Source organism: Camelus bactrianus, chromosome 35, assembly GCF_048773025.1.
Source record: "Camelus bactrianus isolate YW-2024 breed Bactrian camel chromosome 35, ASM4877302v1, whole genome shotgun sequence".
Taxonomy (NCBI): domain Eukaryota; kingdom Metazoa; phylum Chordata; class Mammalia; order Artiodactyla; family Camelidae; genus Camelus; species Camelus bactrianus.
This window is the reverse complement of record NC_133573.1, coordinates 24,393,272-24,413,216: the sequence shown is the minus strand read 5'-3', so window position 1 is coordinate 24,413,216 and position 19,945 is coordinate 24,393,272. Positions and strand designations below refer to the sequence as shown.

The following is a 19,945-nucleotide window of genomic DNA, read 5'->3' as shown; positions in this document are numbered from 1 at the left end:
AATTTATAAATAAATATGCCTATATTGAGATACGTAGTCAACTTATTTTACCAACGGAGAGGCTTGATCAAACAAGCTGCTGAAAAACCACTGATTTAAAAAATGTCAATCAGTAAGGGCGATACGGCTATCTTTAAATAAAAGTTGTCCTCTCCGTTATTAAAGAAGTAGGCCCTGTTGAAAATTTGGAGAATACACAAAACTAGAAAGGAAAAAATATTTCGCATAACCCCATTATCCAAAGACAGCCACAGCTAACATACTGATAATTTTTTTCTATTCTTCAATTTCCAAGCATTTTAACATGACTATAAATTTATTATGTGTAAGATTTTATGGCTTGCTCCCCTCCCCTCAAAAGCACTTCTCCATGATTTGAAAGCTTTTTGGTAAATATGACTTTCTATCATTTTAACATTGTAATTATATGACCATTTTCTTTATCTTTCTTCCCTTTTTTTCTTTTTTAGTGGAGGAACTGGGGACTGACTCCAGAACCTTGTGCATGCCATGTGCTCTCCCACTGAGCTATGCCCACACCCCTATATGACCATTTTTTTATCCATTGCTGGGCTTTTAGGTTATTTTCCCTTTTTTTCCCTATGACAACTAATTATGTGAATCAAGTTCTTTTGGGTACCTAGGACTGTTTACTTAGAACAGATTCTCAGAGATGTCCAATGTATGAATGCCTCTAAGGATCCTGAAACACTGCCAAATTCCTTCTCCAAATTCCAACCCCAAGTACATGTGAACGGTCTCTCATTTCTAGTACATTTACTAACCTGTCAGTCAAATTAGCAAATCCATTGTTTGAACTAGGATTTCTCTGACTACTAATTGAAATTTCATACAGTTTTGTTAACCAACTTTCTTTTTCAGGTGAGGTTCTTAAGCAAGGGGCAAACAGGATCAGACTGTGACAATACATCTCTACCTCTGATAGAAGGCAGAGGTGGAGAAGTCTGGTTAAAAAGCTATTCTGTAATTCAAGCCACGGAGAGTGAAAGACAGTGGCACTGCGTGTAAAAGAAGAGACGCCAGGCTTGAGGAGGTGTTTCAGAAGACACAGCAATGCAACGTGGTGAACACAGGCTCGTGAATGTCAGAGGAGCAAAAGTAAAGTAATTAGATAAAATATATTGTAACTTTACAGGAAGCATATAGAAGTTGGTATGAGGAAGAAAAGGAAAAAGAGATTTTTGAGAGAAAATAATAGAGTTTGTTTTATGGACTTATTTAGCGAGAAGTACATGAGAACTTAATGAAGCACCAGGAGATTCATTCTGGCAACAGGTGTGTATGTGAGGTTGCTGGGAAACAGCTGTGAACTGAGCCCCAGGTAAACTGTGTTCCATCAAAAAGGAGGATGAAGGAAGAAAGTCTGGGGGAAGAACAGCAATACATAAACTCAGCTGGAAAAGAGAGAGAAGGATGTTCCTGAGGACAGTGGTCATAAATGAGAACCAGGAGAGCGTGGTGGTTGAGAAGGGATAATTATTATGATGACATCTATGTCTGGGTGCTGGGTGATGAGCTTTATATGCATTACCTTGTTTAATCAGTAAGAACAATCCTATTTTAAAAGATACAAACTACCCCATTTAATAGACAAGAAACTGAGGTTTAGCGCTTTTAAGTAATGGCCAAAGTTACAAAGCTAGCCTGTGGCGGAGACAGGATGATGGTTTCCTAAAAGGCGGGAAGCGTCCAGCAGTTCAGAATCTGCAGGGACATCAACTAAGAAGAGGCGACTGGGAGGACACTGGTGGCTTCCGCCAGGGCGCTGTGATGGGAGGACGTGTCAGAGCAGAGGAGACAAGTACACCCTACAACACTCAAACAAGAAGGAAATGAAAGAGGATGGGGAAAGGGAAGCGGAGGAAGTTTTCTTGTTTTTATTTTACTTTCATTGAAGGATGGGAGTGCTGAGCACATTCATTGCCTGATAAAAAGTCAATGGCAAAGTCTACAGGTTTGAGGGTAGGAAAGGACAGATGCTGGAGGAAGCAGAGGTGATCAAGGACCTCAAGTGCCCTTTCTTCCCTCCCAAGAGCAGCGCTTCCCAAAGTAAACTCTGGAAACCTAGTCTTAGCCAGTTGTAACGAAACCTTACAATAGTAACAAAAATGCCACCTCCTTTAACTCTCACCCCAACCTTCAAAGACAGGAGGGGGAAGTACACATGAACAGAATTTTCTTAATTTTAGGTTTCTCATCAAAAGCACTCATCATGCTTGGTCTGGCGACTTATGTGTTGTTTGTGGCTTTGGTTGAAGGCTGTATGCATGTAACTCAAAAAATACAGTCATACCGCCTGCTAGTGAAACAGACTGTATCTGTATCGTGGGATTAAAAATATCAACAATATCATGATTTTGAAGGCCTCTGTACCTGAACTAGCATTTATCGAAGTGCGTCCTCTGACTGACTACATTCAGCCCCTTCCAGGAGGCGCACAGCGCTCATTACCCTATTAAAGTTTTGAGGACTCTTAAAATAAAACAAAAGCAAAACCGTTTCACTTTCTTTATCTCAGTGTTTCCAAACTTACTTTAACATAGAAACCTATCCTCACTTAATATTAGCTATGAAAATGTGAAACACACTTCAGCAAAAGCTGGCGCAGAAAAATCTTACCCACAAAGCTCATACTGACAATTTAACGCCTACGGCAAGAAGCCTTTAGAGTTTCATTCCGCTCCTCACAGAGACCTTTGATTTCTCTGGACTCAAGGCACTAAGTCTCCAACAATTCACTTGGCAATTAAGCACGTAATTCCTTATAATACCAGATATATTTAGAATTTAAATTTTTATTTCACTCTTGTTTCTGTGAGTATTTATGCTTTATCTTCCCAATTACACTGTGACATTCCTGACCTCAGGAATGAGGTCTGCTCTGAGTGCTCAGCAACACTGCTGATCTGTGTGCAGTGAGTGCAACAAAGTGTGTGTTGAGCACAGCAAACATTTATTTGCATTCCAAGCAACTTGCTATAAAGCTAAATTTTTTAAGCTTAATTTTATCAGCACAATTTTTCCACGGGCATACACGAACACTTGCATTTCATGTCTTTCCCAAGTCTACCCATGTTCACTTTCTAACGTGACCTCTGAGGTGTCATTTTACTCCTACCGAGCCTGCATCCACAAGACGATGGGAAACGTGGGTTTGCCGGAACCACTAGTAGGCAGTCTGTTAAGACTCCTCAGACTAGAGAGGGAAGCTGTCTGGTAACAGGTCCCTGGTACTTACCAGGATACCCTGTAAGAAACTCACCACTACCCAAGGTAAAGATTCTTAAGGCAAGAGTCAATAAAAACATGGTCTATGACAGCATTCACTAAGGTCAGAGCATTTATGCAACGTATGTGCCCCAAACATTTGGACCCCCGACACCTAAACGGGCATCCTACAGGCACTGTGGCCTGACTCAACACACAACCCTATGTTTCTTCTGGGAACACCAATGAGGCCTGCTGGCTCTCTTGATCTTGGAGGATAGTTTTTACTTTACAAAAGCAAAACATGCGCTATCTACAATGGGAAGACAAGGTAGCAGCCACAGCTCACCTCCAAATTGGAATATCATTTATCAATTTCAATCTGTTGAGCAGATTTACATTTTAAAAACTTAGAAGCCTATACATTCTCTACTGTTATACCACCATCAAGTTTCAAAACATGCTTACCAATAAAACAATCATATTCTTAAACTAAAGAATCCTCACTCAACTTATAGGTATATATATATATTACAAAAGAAATGCTTAAATACATACATGAAATCTGAAATCCCCCCTCAGCATGGAACAAAGATCCTCTGCTACATCAGACATGCAGGGATGCAATGTAGCAACCAATCTTGCATAAAATGGGAGCAAATCCAACCTGCAAAAGTTATATGTGATACGTGTAAAAGGAAAGGCACACCAGAAATAACTCATTTTAAAGTTTAAACTTTCTCAGATATATTCACACATTAGATGATTATAACAACTAATAATCATACAGACATGCCTATTTATTGCCACCGTAGTGAAGTATTTGGAAATTCAACTTGCCTTGGGAAAGTTTATTAACAACCTGGTATTTTCCATTCAGTGCATTTATTGCACACCTGCAATTTTCATTGAGCACGCAATTTTGATAAAATATAAAATACCAAGAGAAGAAAGCATGGTTTAAATTTTTAATCACAGAATCACTGAGTAAACAAACCTAAAGGTAACTTAAATAGTACAGATTTCTTTTAAATCATTTCTTTCATTTATCCATGGGTAAGTTATTTGGAAACCTCGATGCAAAGTAAAAAGGTAACCATAACCAAAAAGGCATCTAAGGAGTCACAACCACACACGCACAAAAAAATCACAAAACCCACCAACTTATTTTACCCATTACAGAAGCCACCCGGATTCTCACACAGGGCCTGTTTACTCTTTACTCAATAAATGCAAATATGTGGTCACTAACACTGCCACCCCCTTCCCTCTTCAGAGCACTTTCTCATCAAAATTGGGTACAGCTCCAGAATCCACCACTCCAGGCAGCCACAACCAGTCAGAATCAACACACAAGCTAGAATTTATATTCCATTCCTGCCAGGGACATTATTTTATGAAACCTGATTATCCAATAACTCAACACTCAGCAGGTAAGACTCTGAGGATGAGAAGCCATGAGGAACTAACAAGCAGCTGCACTGACAGCAGGAAGTAATGGGAGCTGACAGGAAGGAAGGAAAGGGGAAAACTAGACAAATTCAAAACAAGAGCTCAAATACTACAACCTGAAGCCATTTAGAACAGCTACAAATAACTATATATGTCCTAAACCTCCCTGGATATACCACGATACTATAGAACAGGACATGAAAATGGCTGGATCATCAGAGCAAACTCTGCATACCACGAAAGGCTTAGAATTAGATCTGGAAAACTCCCAGTGTGGACAGACTCAGCCTTAGCTGGGAGAAGTGAAGGAAGGAAGAACGGAGATAAATTTCAAAGGTGAAGTCAAAAAGAGAAAAATGCTCAAATTCATGCAGAAGGGCCTCCAAAACTTTGTACTCCTCTTTGGCCACTACAATTTTTTAAAAAAAATTATCATTTTCGGGGGCAGGTATAGCTCAGTGGCAGAGTGCATGGTGAGTATGCATGAGGTCCTGGGTTCAATCCCCAGTGACTTCACTAAAAAAAAATTATCATTTATTTTGTTCTTACCAATGTGCCAAGCCCCATTCTAGGTATCTAATATACATTATTTATCTTGCTGATCCTAATATCTACCCTATCAGGTAGATAATATAATCAGCATTTTAGAAATAAGGGTATAGATATTGAGAGAAGTCAACAATGTGGTGGTTCTGCAGTAGTACCTCTATAAATTTTAAATGCATTATATCCTTCTTTAAAGAAAAGTACACTCTATTATGTAATGAACTAAATCAAAACATTTAATGTTAAGTTTTACTGTAAATGTTTCCTTAAATTATCTTAAAGTTTTATCAATTGAAGGCTAAGCTCCTGTTACAGAGCAAATGCACACATGGGTCACACTACTCCTTGATGATATTACAAAAATTAGGTATCCTGTAATCTCACACATACATAATAATTTTCTTATCGTCTGCTAGTGAAAAAAAAAGAAAAAAAAAGGAAAAGAAAGCAAGCCTAGGGCAACTGCACACTTAATTTTCTAGCATAATCTACAGATTCATACTAATATCAAATTACTTTCTAAATTTTTCAAACTTTAGTTAGAATACTGTATTTTAATACAGCACTACTATATTTTAGCTAGAACACTAGGTTTTTCATAGCCACTTTAGCAACAATTTATTTTTTTTTTTCAGTTCATGATCAATTACAAATACAGGACTTTAACCCTAACCCTAGGTTCCATCTCTCCCACACTACCACAACCACAGGTCAGAAGACTTAATTCTCAAAAGAGTTGAGGTCATGGGATAACAAAGGGCAATGCGCTGGGGGTCAGGAGGCTCAACCTGACCTCATCTCCTACTATTCTCCCCTGCTCACAGCTGCACCCTCACCGGTCTCCCCCTAATCCTCCTCAGAGCCTCAGGCACAAGCTGTCCTCGTTCACTGGAGTACACCTTCCCGAATATCCACGCCCCTTACTCCCTCATGAAGGTCAAATCTTAGTTTCAATGACATCCCCTCGCTGAGATGCTTTCTGAACAGGCCACTGAAACTGCAAATCGACCCCACCCCCAAACCCCCTACCCTACGCTATTTTTAAAAAAAATAGAATTTATCATCTTGTAACATATGATTTACTTGTTACATTTGTTGCTATCTTGTTTGTCACCCTTCCCCATCAGAACATAAACTCCATGGGAACAGTTTGCCAACACTAAAAACAGCGCCTGGAACACAGCAGGTGCTAGACAGGTATCTGTTATATAAATGGATATCTCTGGTTATCTCACAATTAACTATACTGTTAGCTTTTAGTCTAAAATACTCTTCATCATAATAAGGAAGTATCATCCTATTTTTATAAGAATATTAAATTTGATTCAAGTTTTGTATTTTATCGAACAAGAGCTAGTTTATCAATAATTATCTTTTATGCAATTAATGGGAAAATCAGTTTCTTATTTTCCCTACTGATGTTATATATATTAATAAGTATCTTTTCACTCCCAAGATCAGTGCTCTTTGATTATGCTGGATTTTAATTTTTAATATACTATTTAATATAATTTACTAGTGTTTTACTTAGAAATTTTGTATCAGCATTTAAAAATGAGATTGGGCCATACTTGTAACTTCCTTGCTCTTTTTTTGTTAAGATTTTACCTATTTCTTCATGTTATAAAATGGCAAGGTTTCTTACCTATGCTTTGGAAAAAATGATACTGCAGAGAAATTAGTCTGAAACTTTCTACATTTCCTTCAATGATCACTGGCCTATTTAACTTTGTCATGAATCAATTTTGAAAATACATACTTTTCCAAAAACTTATCTAAGGTTTTCAAGTGGTTTTTAAATATTTCTAGCACACTGTCTGGCTCATTCTTAAACTTTTTTGATACTTTTTATTTTAATTTTCTAAATAGTTCTCTACTTGGATTTTTATTTTTTTGAAGAACTAGCTCTTGAGTTCATAAAATTAATTTTAAACTTGGTTGTCTCTTTCAATAAAATTTGAGATTATAACAAGCAGTATCAAAAAAAATTTAACCATACTATGTCATTTCCTTTTTTTTTCTTTCCTGGGGAAGTCACCTATACCTTGCTTCATTTTTTTTTTCTTCTTCCAATTACATCAATCTACTTCAAAGCTTTTTCCAGCCCCAAAAGAAAGGTAGGTAGAGCCATCCATTTTAAAGTAAAGCAGCCTATGCTATCCATGAACACAGGTCAGTGCTTTCAGCTTCAATAGGAATTTAAAAATTAGTTTACAGGTTCCCTAAAAGATCTTAACTCTTTTAATTAAGCCTTTCTAGGTAGTTGTAATTCTGGTTTTTGTTTCTTTTGGAACTGGTCACATGGAAGTAAAGTTAGATACTGCACTTGCTTAGAATCCTCTACTTGTAAACTCACCAAATCCTTTTTAAACTGACAACTTCCTAAAATTCCTTTTTTCCACTGTATCTTTTACAATGAAGTGGATAGCTGATACTCCATGTCACCCTGCCCTACATAAATCTTCAAGTTCTGGGACCATTCATTCATTACTTCACAAAATAAGATCCCCTATTGTAAATAATGTTAAGTGGACTAACACTGAAAAAACATGTACTTTCTTAAGTGTGCTTTTCTACCTTCCTATAAATGTAAGCCCAAAAGGGGACAGAGTGCTAAATGCCACCTCAATCACATGAAAGTTATAAAACACTTTCATCAACATAAAGAACAAATTCTGTTAAATTTGAAGCTAGATATATATTTTATTTGACTTTTCCAAAAGTGAACTAGAAAATAGACTTAGATCCTTCCTTTGAAAACTGAATTTTATAACCTTCTGGGAGAGTGATAATCATTTTGACCAACAGTTAACGAGTGAACCACTTAAAAAGAATGCATTTCTAAAACAATAACAAAATCTTGCTTATAGTTTCAAGGTCTCCTCAATCACACATTTTAAGTATTCTACTAGCAGTTAATGATCATCAAGCAAGTAAACACCTCGTCACTAACTACAATGACAAAACTGCAGAATGACACACACTTCTGTTCCTGAGGGAGAAGAGAGGAATCTTAAAGGCTTTTATCTCGTCATCAATCAGCTTTTTAAAAGAAATGTCCGGCTTTTTTCTCTCTCTTTTAAAATCTAAAGAAGTTGATTGTTGAAAACTATTAATTATAATTATCACTGTGCTCAAAAATGCCTAGGGAAAAATTAATGCGAAAGAACATTGTTACTGGTCAATTAAAGAATACAAAAGATTTTTCTTCATAAGAAGCACAAAGCCGATGATATTCCAAAAAAGACAAAATATAGTAAAACAAAAGACTGTGACCATTTACCCTGAACAGGCAACCAAATGCTCTGCTGACTTTTTTCACAACGTTGATGTTCCCAGTGCAACAGTGCCATCAGGTGGTATACCATGCTAACAGATTTCCCAAAACTCATTTTTTCATTTTTTAGCAAGCGGAAGGGGGTCCAATTAGAGAGTCCCTCACAAAAACTGCAGCAAACGCTCCTAAGGGCTGGATCAGGAAAAGCTGTTCAAGATTCAAGTGAAGCATCCACCTCTGAAGAGTATTCTGAACATCCAACCATCTGCTAAAATGTGGCTAAAACCAAATGGCTTCAGAGTCACAAAGCCAATACCAGGTTCGTCTGTCTAAAACCAGGAACTAAGAGATTCTTAGGTACTTTCCCCGATTCTGACTGACTTTAGACACGGAAGTCTGATTAGGTGCGGGAGACTTCAGAGGTCCCGGGAATGCTCCATATTTTGATCTAGGTGGTGGGTACACACATGTACGTAAGATATAAGCACTTCATGTGAAATTTCAATTATATGTGTGGATAATTATACTACATATTAACTACAGAATGGTATGTAAATATATAAGGGGATTGCGAGTAGATTTCATTTCTGTGGAGTCCTTCAAATTAATAGGCTAAGAGATACCATGTCTTCTGAGATTTTTTAAACCACTACTTACTGAAGGAAGAACACAACGGAAAATTAAAATAATGCATCAGATCAGGCCATTAAGAACTGTAAAGACGGAATAAATCAATTTTAAAAACTTTTGTGCAGCAAATGACACCAACAAAGTGGAAAGACAACTCACAGAATAAAAGAAAACATCTGTAAATTGTATCTGATAAGGGACAGTATAAAGAATATATAAAAAACTCACAACTCAATAATAAAAAGACAAATAATAACTTTAAAAGGGGTAAGGGATTTGAGCAGTTTTCCAAAGACATACAAATGGCGAATAAGCACATGAAAAGATGCCCAAAATCTTTAGCCATTAGGGAAATGCAAATCAAACCCACAATGAGACAGAGATGTAACTTCACAGTCACTAGGACAGCTACAATCAAAAAGGGACAGTGACAAGTGTTAGTGAGGATATGGAGAAACTGGAACGTTCATACATTGCTGTTGGGAATGTCAAATGGTGCAGGCACTGTGAATAATGGTGTACTAACGGGTTTAGCAGTTACTAAAAATTTTAAACATAGTTACCATATGACACAGCAGTTCCACTCCTAGGTATACACTCAAGAGAACTGAAAACATGTCGGGAAACTTAAACAGTCACACCAGAATTATTTATAATAGTTAAAAAGTAGAAACAACCCAAATGACAAATGCGTAAACAAAATGTGGTATATCTATACAATGAAATATTATTCAGCCTTAAAAAGGAAGGACATTTTAACACATGCTACAACATGGATGAATCTTGAAAACATACTAAGTGAGAGAAGGCCACATATTTTATAACTTCACTTACAGGAAATACCCAGAATAAATTCATAGAGATTGAAAGTAAATTAGTGGTTTCTCAGGACAAGAGAGTGGGCAGTGAGGGAATGGAATTGCCTGCTAATGGATATAAGATTACTTCTAAGAGGATGAAAATGTTTTAGAAAATTTTATTGTTGTGATAGTTGCACATACTTAGAACACTAAACTGTACACTTCAAATGGGTGAACTGTATGGTTATGTGAATTATATCCCAATAAAACTTTATTTTAAAGATAAGAACTGTAAAGAACCTTAAAAAGTTACCTAGTTTAGTGTTTCCTAAACCAAACTATACAGATTAGGTAAGACAGCTAAATTCTCTACCACAAATACATATATATGAAACCTTCGGGGCCTCACAGTCATAGGGCACTCAGGTGACTATCAGATAATTCATTCTGGTTTTTCTGGTCACCCAGGCTGGATGGGCTAAACGGACAAGTAGGGAATCCTGGCCAGAGAGAAGAATAAAGACACTCCCTAGGATTCATGGCCTTTGGAGGGATAAGGAGGGGAGGAAATGCCACACAAAAAGGGAGGCACCCCTCTTTCAACAATGTTTGTGGAATGTTCATGAAAACTATACAATAAGCCACAAGGAAAATTTCAAAATTATCCCAAAACTAAAAATAACATTATTCTCTAGTTACAGTGCAATAAAAATATGAATTATTAACCAAGCTGGAAAACAAAAGTTCCACTACCTGGAAATTTCAAGCCTCTCTCTAACATCTCCTTAGATAACAATGGAAAAATAAATTAAAATTGGAGAATTTCTAGAAAATATAAAAAGAGAAATCACTACATGTCAGAACTAAGAGAGACAGCAAAAACCAAGGTTAGAAGATACATTAAATGCCCCCCAAAAGAGCAAAAGGAAAAAAAGAAGAACAAAATAAAGGTAAGAAGAAAATAGATAAAAGTCAATAATAATGAATAAGAAAACAGTACAATACATAAGTAATCTAGAAGCTGGGCTTGTGTGTGTGTGTGTGTGTGTGTGAAAAACTAAAATGAATAAACCACTAGCTAACACAATGAAGAGGAGAAAGAAGAAAGGGGAAGTACAAATACAGAACTGTTTACAATGGCAAAAACAGAATGTGGAAGTGGTTAATATAGCACATTCATAAAAAGAAACACTGTAGCTTTAAAAGTAAAGAACAAGGAATCCTGCTCCTGGGCATATATCCAGAAGGAACCCTACTTCAAAATGACACCTGCACCCCAATGTTCATAGCAGCACTATTTACAATAGCCAAGACATGGAAACAGCCTAAATGTCCATCAACGGATGACTGGATAAAGAAGCTGTGGTATATTTATACAATGGAATACTATTCAGCCATAAAAACCAACAACATAACGCCATTTGCAGCAACATGGATGCTCCTGGAGAATGTCATTCTAAGTGAAGTAAGCCAGAAAGAGAAAGAAAAATACCATATGAGATCGCTCATATGTGGAATCTAAAAACAAAAACAAAAACACAAAGCATAAATAGACTTATAGACATAGAATACAAACTTGTAGTTGCCAAGGAGGTGGAGGGTGAGAAGGGATAAATGGGATTTCAAAATTGTAGAATAGATAAACAAGATTATACTGTATAGCACAGGGAAATATACACAAGATCTTATGGTAGCTCACAGAGAAAAAAATGTGACAATGAATATGTATGTATGTTCATATATAACTGAAAAATTGTGCTCTAGACTGGAATTTGACACAACGTTGTAAAATGATTACAAATCAATAAAAATGTTTTTTAAAAAAAAGTAAAGAACAAGGGAAATCTTTACGTATTGATATGAAAAGATGTCTGAGATATGCTGCTACGTGAAAACAGTAAAGTTCAGAACAATAGATGTAAGTTGCCCTTTGTGTAAAAAACAGAAAATACAAGATCTCTTAACTGCATATTCTTATACCTGCAAAAGAAACTTTGGAAGGGTATGCAAGAATCAAGACAGTGGCTCCTATTGGGAGCATCAGGAATTAGGTAGATGGAGAGACAAGGACAGGAAGGCTATTTTCCAGCATAGTGTTTTACATTTCAGGGTTCTGAGTGCTGTGAATACATCACTTGTGTTTTTTTTTTTAATTTTTTAATTTGCTAATGACCAGTGTTAATTCATCAAGGATTTTCAAGCATTTACTATGTATCAAATACAATACTTGGTGTCAGAGACATTCAAAATGAAGAGCTCTAGTCCTCTTTTAAACAGCCCATAGTTTTTACAGTTTCATGGGGATACAGGCAGCAAACCAACTTTGAGCTGTACCTAATAAGCCTAATGCAATGTGCTTAGTTCTTCATATTATGAAGACATTATGTTGAAAGTCTATAAAAAAAGCACCCATGTGTATCAGGTTGTACATATGTAAATAAGGATGGTTGTTCAGGGAAGATAATTCTTATGTTAAGAGCTCAAGACTAAGCCAGAGATTTTCAGTGGGAAAATACAAGATATCCCAGATGGAGTAGAAAGCAGAGGCTTGAAAGTAGAGAGCAAAGGGTATTCAAGAAATCATTACAGATCAGGATTTTGCAAGGAGAGTGGCTACAGTGAAGGCTGAAGAAGCTGAAAGGGAGCTAGATAAGGAAGGGCATCAAACATCATGTCGCATAATTTTATCAGCCTCTACCTGTCAGGCACCGCACTAAGTGCTGGGGATGAGAAGTACACGCGGCCTCCTTCCCGCAGCTGAGTCTACACGACAACGCCCACGGAAGCCAAGGAGGCGGTTTCTGCAGTAGTCTGATGCGTGGCCCTTCCCGTCTCTGGCTCTTTGCACACACGGCTGCCTCTGCCAGAAATGCCCTTTACGTTCCCTTTCCTCATCCACCCCTAGCCTAGCTCAGCCCTTTCTCAGGACTCAGATTAAATGACCCTTGTTCCAAGCAGCCTTCTCTGGCTCCTGAGACTGATTCAATCAGTTCCACTTGTTATATACTCCATAAATAATGCTGGAATTCTTCTTGGTAACTGCACTTAAATCCTCTTTTTCTCCCTCTCCAAACCATAAGCTATGTGAGTACAAGAGCTGACTCTGTCTTGTGCACCTCTGCATCTCCAGCACTAATCACAACATATTACAGATCCTTGATGAATGAGTAAGTTTTACAACTTAATTCAACCTTTCTTGATCGCTCAGGCTGACTGCAAGAAACCTAAGTTTTTATACTTACATATTTCAGGTGTGTAAGACTATGTGATCTCTTTCTCATGGTTCTAAGAGGCTATGCATTTTAAGAATTTGCATCTTTATTTATCTCCTGTCCTCTCAAGCCATAAAGTTTTACTTCCTACTACTTTCAAGACTGTTTCTAGCACATTCCAACTACTTCTAATTTGCAGCTGTGAGCTAAGCAGATAAATCCAGTTATAAAGGATATAACTGGCGTTAGAACAGGTAAAAGCGTATAGTTCCTGAGGAGCATTTGGGGGGTGGGGATGGTGAAGTGGGATGGAACGGGGTTACAGGGAGGCAAAATTCTCTTTTATAAGTAAACTACTTAACTATTGCTGAATAATTTCTTTTCATTAACAATGCCTTTTATTTTTGCTAAATTTGGTTCATTTTATGCTAAAAGTCTAGATAATTGTTACTGCATGTTTCTTCATTCAAATAAATAGTTGAAAAGAAAACTATGAAAGTAAACATTTCATTGTATAGGTCAAGAAAAGCATCACTTGAAAAAAACTGGTCCAAGATATTAAAATATTTGAGTTTCAAAGCAGGATGTGTCTTACAATCAAAGCCTTAAAAATAACTGGCAATATTTTTTTTCTCTCTTAGTTGTACATGAAATAATGGTGCACCTTATAACTGATGAAATGCAATATATAACTTTATATAGTAAAAATAATTCATCTATGATTTTCTCAATTTCTGAATTATCTACTCACTACATTAGCACATTTCACCTCCTTTGCCCCACTAAAATGAAAAACCAAATGCTCATATTAATTAAAGCTGCTGATAGGAGATAAAAACCAATATAGAAGAAAAAAGTAGTGATTTGGTTCACTGAGAAATTTTACCAATAAGAGACCGATGAATGAACCAAATTGAAATTTTGCTTAAGAAACCTTTAGTGAAATCCCTCAGGATTCTTACCCTTTGTGGAAAGTATCTATCTTAGCTATGTTGTATGTAATCATCGTAACAGACAACAAAATCCTCTAATTATTCACTGCTGAATAAACAGAGATGGAGCTCCTCCAGGTTCCTGAAGTCCACAGTCAATGACCTGTTGTGGTCCTAAATACGCAGGTGATGTAGGTGGTGTAAATTCAGTGTAACTTGGAGTATTAGATTCTCTAAAAGCACCATGCAACTGAGTAAGCTTCTTGAATTACTAGCAACATAATCACGAATGACACTACCAATTCAAAACTATCGTAATTACCAAAAAAACTTGAAATTTTTCATTTAAACACAACTCTTGAGAATTAGATACACTCAATTTAGTCTGATCTCTCCACAAAATGAAAACTCTCCAAAAAAATATATATCATTTATTATTTTTTTCCTCAGAGGCAAAAATGTAAACCTATTGCTTCTAACAAGGATTAAGCTATTAAGTTCCTATTATTCTTAAACATTTTCTCTTGAAATAACAGGAAAGCATTGGAAGAAATATTTCCACTAGAGCCAATGAACAAATGAACAAAAATCAATGAGAAACAAGTTCTAGAAAATACGCTAACAATAATAATAACTTCTGTTGACAAGGGACATTTTTAAAGAGATAATAATTAAGTAAGAACTTAAATCTTACAATCATCACTGCAGGGTAAAAACACAAAAATCCCTTTTTTCCTTAATACCTACCTTTGTCTGGAAACTGTAAAGAGTGCCTGTACCAACTTCTTCCTATTTGCTTTTGTGTTCATGTTCATGCAAAAATCCATTGCTGCCTATAGGAGAAAAAGCAAACTTTTTTCTTAAAAATATCTCAACTTAGCTACTGAAAGGAGAAACCCTGCCTGCTACAATGGATTTCTAGTAGTCCTAAACAGTTCAAAATGGTTTTAAGACACCAGTATTACAAACACAACCCAAACTTAAAAGATCACTAAGCTTAAACTCCTATCTCCTTATACATCTCAAAATACGTTTCATAAACTTTTAATTACAACCCAGTGTTAGAAACAGAACTTCAAGTGGGTAGATTAAAGACCTACCATGAGATGTTTGGCAAATAACTATAGGAAATGTGCAATGAATGCCTTTGACCTCATCAAAGTTAAGTAAATCAATATTAATATCAGGAAAGTTTTCTGAAAGAATTTTATAAAGTAGCAAGAACCCAGAAACAAGAAAATTACTCTTAATAAGGTTAATCAAAAAGGAATAAAGACAAACTAGGTATGAGAGAGACATTAATTATCCACAGAAACATGTAAGCATAAGACTAAAAGGTTTGCTGTTGACAATCAGATCTGGTAACTTAAACTGAAGAAACAACATCATAGGACTAGAACAACTGTTCTTTAGTATAGCAACCTACTAGTCTATATTTTAATAACAAAAATATATTTACTATTTCATCAGTATATCTAACATCTAATATTAGTGTAGAAGAAAAGCTAGGAGAGGTATATGTTCTGGGAAGCCATTAGGAAACAAAACTATGAGTAATTGGTACTTTTAAAAACAGATATACATGTATTTTAAACATTAAAAATATTTTCAATATATACAGGTTAAGAAAACAACAAGTTTAAGTTATACTCTAAAAAAGAAATAAACTGTTACCAAAATCCTTTTGGGTATCTCAGTATTTTCCTTCTATAGGTTCACATGATTATTTTATTATTAATCCCAGTCTTTAGGTTGATTTGAGGATCAGATGCAAATAAAAGATCCTCAGATTTACCTAAACTATAAAGGATTTCAACTCTTCACTATAGACAGTGAAACATCTCCCATTAGGTTAAAACTTTTGATGAAACAAATGGCTCAACCAATGTTGATTAGATTCAAACCCAGAAAACTAACTCATATTGAAAGTTCATTCACCAAGATTGAAACTTTGTATCAATATTAGCCAAGAGAGTAAAACTCATTTAAATTTTTTCTTCTTCTTATAAAGGGGGTATAAAATAAATTTTATTAAAATTTATACTTTATAACAGTAAAGCTTATTAGAGCTAATTAGAATAACAAAGAGGAAAGTTGAAAATACACTAAAGTTCCTTCAAGTAATTCACCCATAGGAAACATCAAAAAATTATGGACTAGTGTAATAAGAATCCCAAAGGTCATGTATCCAGAAAAGAAAATTGATTAACATAAGAAAACTTCACACACACACACACACACACAAACTTCTCAAATCAATACTTTTGAAAAAAAAATAAAGAAAATATAAAGAAAAAAATTTTAATGGCTAATAATGGCCTTTGTTTCAACACATTTAGAAACAAAATAAAACGTACTTCAATAACTGTTTTAATTATCCTTTAAAATGCAAATGTACTTTACATAATCTATGAAATACATTTTATAAAACTAGAGAAGGCAATAATCACTTTTCCTACGACAATAATCAAAGGCCAGTTAGATGGGAAAAAAACTGTAATTCTCAAAACTCTGCAAAGATTAGGAGCTCATACAATATGTCAATGCCTGGTACAAACACTAGTGGTTCAATAAATATGTAGAATAAATGAATCAAGACTACATGAAAACTTCTGGGAAAACTGCCAAAATTAATAAATTTGAGGAAATTAAAAAGAAAAAAAAAGCTTCACATGTATATTAATTATTAGATTTAACCAGTCCTGCCATTTGGGGAGAAATGGAAGCAAAGACATCACTATGGTAGTGTCTGTCTGCCTGGGTCACAACTGCTGCCTGACAATTCAATAAGCAGTTTCTTTTTTGAAAACTTGTTTCAAAACATTTGACGTATGTGAAAGACAGTTCAAGGGGAGGGTATAGCTCAGTGATAGAGTGCATGCCTAGCATGCATGAGGTCCTCAGTTCAATCCCCAGTGCCTCCATTAAAAATATGTAAACCTAAATACCTAGACCCCCACACACCATCTCCCCGCCAAAAAATAACAAGCAAAAAAGAAGGAGAAAGAGTTCAACAATCATTTTTTTATTTTATTAAGTAAAAGCAAATTTTTCTGATCATCAAATGGATGCAAAAATAAGCATCACCACGAATGATGTTACCAGTATAAGTCACCTAAAAGAAATTTTCACTTGAGTTTAACTCAAAGAATTCTTATGGTAGGGGGGTACAGCTCAGTAGTAGAGTGCATGCTTAGTATGCACGAGGTTCTGGGTTCAATTCTCAGTACCTCCACTTAAGAAAAAAAAAAAAAAGAATTCTCAGATTTTTCTATTTGCGAACTACTTTCCCCTCTTAAGCCGTCTGGACCTTTGCCAATACATATGGAAGAAATTCCTTTCATGTGGAAGCTGACTCCCAGAGGAAACCACTGAGGTCCAACAGAGAAGGGTAGCCTCCTGTTTTCCATTTGACCCTCCAAGAGCTAAATCGGAATTTAATATACGGTCATTACTGGCAAGAGCTCTTAACAGTGCAGGACACTTTACAATCCAGGTTCACATGAGCTCTTCCCATTTGACTTTCATTACAGCACTCAGCATGGGTGTGGGGCACAGCAGGCATGTCGAGGTCTCTCTCTCATCCTGTTTATATCTAATGAATATGTGAAAATTTAGCAGAGGAAAGATTCGATCATATCCCAACCTTACAAAAATAAGCAACTGTTTAAGAGGTAGTTTTGGCTACATTCTACATCAGAAAGATCAAAGAGACTATCTCTTAAAACAGAAATAAATGCCGTAATTACTGTTTGAAAACTATTTACAGACCTAATCACTCCAAAAGGTAAGCCAATTTGGAATCAGTTTCCAGCCTATTTGATTATATGAACAGTTACTGAAATACATCTTAAATTATTTGTAGAAGAGCTAAAACAGGCTGAAAATTGAAAAGCAGTGCAACATCTATAGTTCTCTATGGAGGACCTCAAAGCATGATGGGGGAAGAAAAGATAAAAGATTACATTACACCTCGACCGAAAAATGGCCTAAAGCAATGATTTTCAAACTTGGGTCTCAAGAGTCCTTTAGTCTTAAAAGGTGTTGAGGACCTGAGTGAACTTTGTATATGTGGATTAATGCATTTATCAGCATTTACTGTTTTACAAGTTAAAATTGAGAAATTTTAAAAATATTCATTCACTTAAAAATACCGGGGGGGGGGTATTTTTTTGCTAACTTAGCTTGCAAGTCAATCACACAGGTGGCTTTTCTGGAGACAACTTGAGACAGCAGATGTGCTTTTCATATCCTTCTCATTTCATCAGGTTAAAATGAAGTGTGCTCAAAGGTAGAAACTAAATAAAATCACCAATTTTCATGATTCAAGGAGATTCTTAAGTGAAAGTGGCACTGTTTTTTTAATTGCAAATTCATGGCTACGAAGAACACAATGGCCACTAGTCCAGTTTGCCGCCACTGCATTATGATCCACATTAAAACACCAGCAACTTTACCCATCATCACTTTTGCAAACGTTGAAAACACTGAACAAGCGGCGGGGGAAATCCTAGAACTAGTGTGAAAAGTGTTTTGACTTTACAGAGCCCCTGAAGGTGCCTCAGATGACACCAAGAACCTACAGAGCACACTTTAAGAACTTCCTGGTCTAACAGTATTTTCCAAACCGTGGCATCCCTACATGAAGGGCAGAGTCAAGCCAACAGGATCCTAGAGACAGTTCCACCCCAAACGTAAGATCAACAAACCGGTTTCAACTGTGTGTTTATTTTGGATTCCCATGTAAGATTCCACTTGAAGAAATGGTTCATTCTATGGCCAAAACAGTCCAAAAACCACAGACATTCCTAATTAGAGCTATCCTACAAGGTCTATGTGCTTGAGTAAAGTTACCTAGAGACAGTCATACCTTGTCTATCAGATCGTGGTTCACACAGTTGGGCAACTGCTGGAGGAAAGCATCTACTATGAGCTTGAGATGAGATCCAGTGCTGGCTTCTTCATCCTCTTGTTCTAACATAAAAGTAGTTTTGAAATAGGTTAAAAAAATATGTAGACAATGTAAGAATAAAAACATCCAATAATAAGTTATTTGGAACACAGATAATCTAGAGCATTTTTCTCACTCATGAAAAAAATGAAGCACTGAGATATTATCCTAGAAAGTTTGGGCATCTCTACAATCATAATTCTAAACTAATCATCACAGTCTTTCAGATATCAAGTATAAAAAGGTAAACTTGCATGAGACACAAAATCAACGTCATAAATTGCATGTAGTTTTATCGTAGATCCATTATTTTTATCTCTCGAGCATCCCTTCTCCCACACCTTCAGTTAACATTACGATCACTGCTTGCCATCAAAGGCAATCCACGGGACTGTGCTGGGGCAGGTGCTAAGCTAAGCTAGTTGCTTTTTGCATAGGATACCATTTTTACTTGAAAGAACTGATGGATAAACTGTGATTATTCAAACTTGGGTATTTAGCAAAGCACTCAGTACACCACCACTCCTCTCAGCACAGGCCAGCACGGCCCAGGACTAGCCAAGTCCTTCCATGCTGTGCATATACAGACAGGGGGAGAGAACCCCTCTCGTCCTTTGATGTCACCAGCTGGTCTGAGCCTGGGGCAGCCTCCAGCCATGCCTACCCTCCCTTCATGACACGGAGAAAGAGAATCTGCAGTAGGAAACAATGAAGCCAACAGAGAGAAAAGCAATATTGACAAGAAGGTATCCTTCTAATAAAGAATTGTAACTAATAAAGAAACCTGATAGGAAGTATGCAGGAAATAATTAACAGTGTGATATTTTTATCACTAAAGACAAATCATTATTCAATTATAAAGACAGATAAAATTATCAAAGATGAACTGATACACTAATTGTCTTTCTCTCAACCAT

General features: G+C 36.2%; 1 protein-coding gene across 2 annotated transcripts in view; it reads right to left on the bottom strand.

The window, feature by feature from the left end:
- LOC141576051 (regulator of nonsense transcripts 2-like) overlaps positions 1-19,945 on the bottom strand; it is a 77,360-nt gene that overhangs the window by 41,310 nt on the left and 16,105 nt on the right. For both annotated transcript variants that reach the window (XM_074358409.1, XM_074358410.1), the window contains 3 exons: positions 18,948-19,051; positions 14,825-14,910; positions 3,787-3,895 (listed from right to left, as the gene is read on the bottom strand). In XM_074358409.1, the coding sequence (XP_074214510.1) occupies positions 3,787-3,895; positions 14,825-14,910; positions 18,948-19,051 (299 nt within the window). The remainder of the gene's footprint in view (positions 1-3,786; positions 3,896-14,824; positions 14,911-18,947; positions 19,052-19,945) is intronic.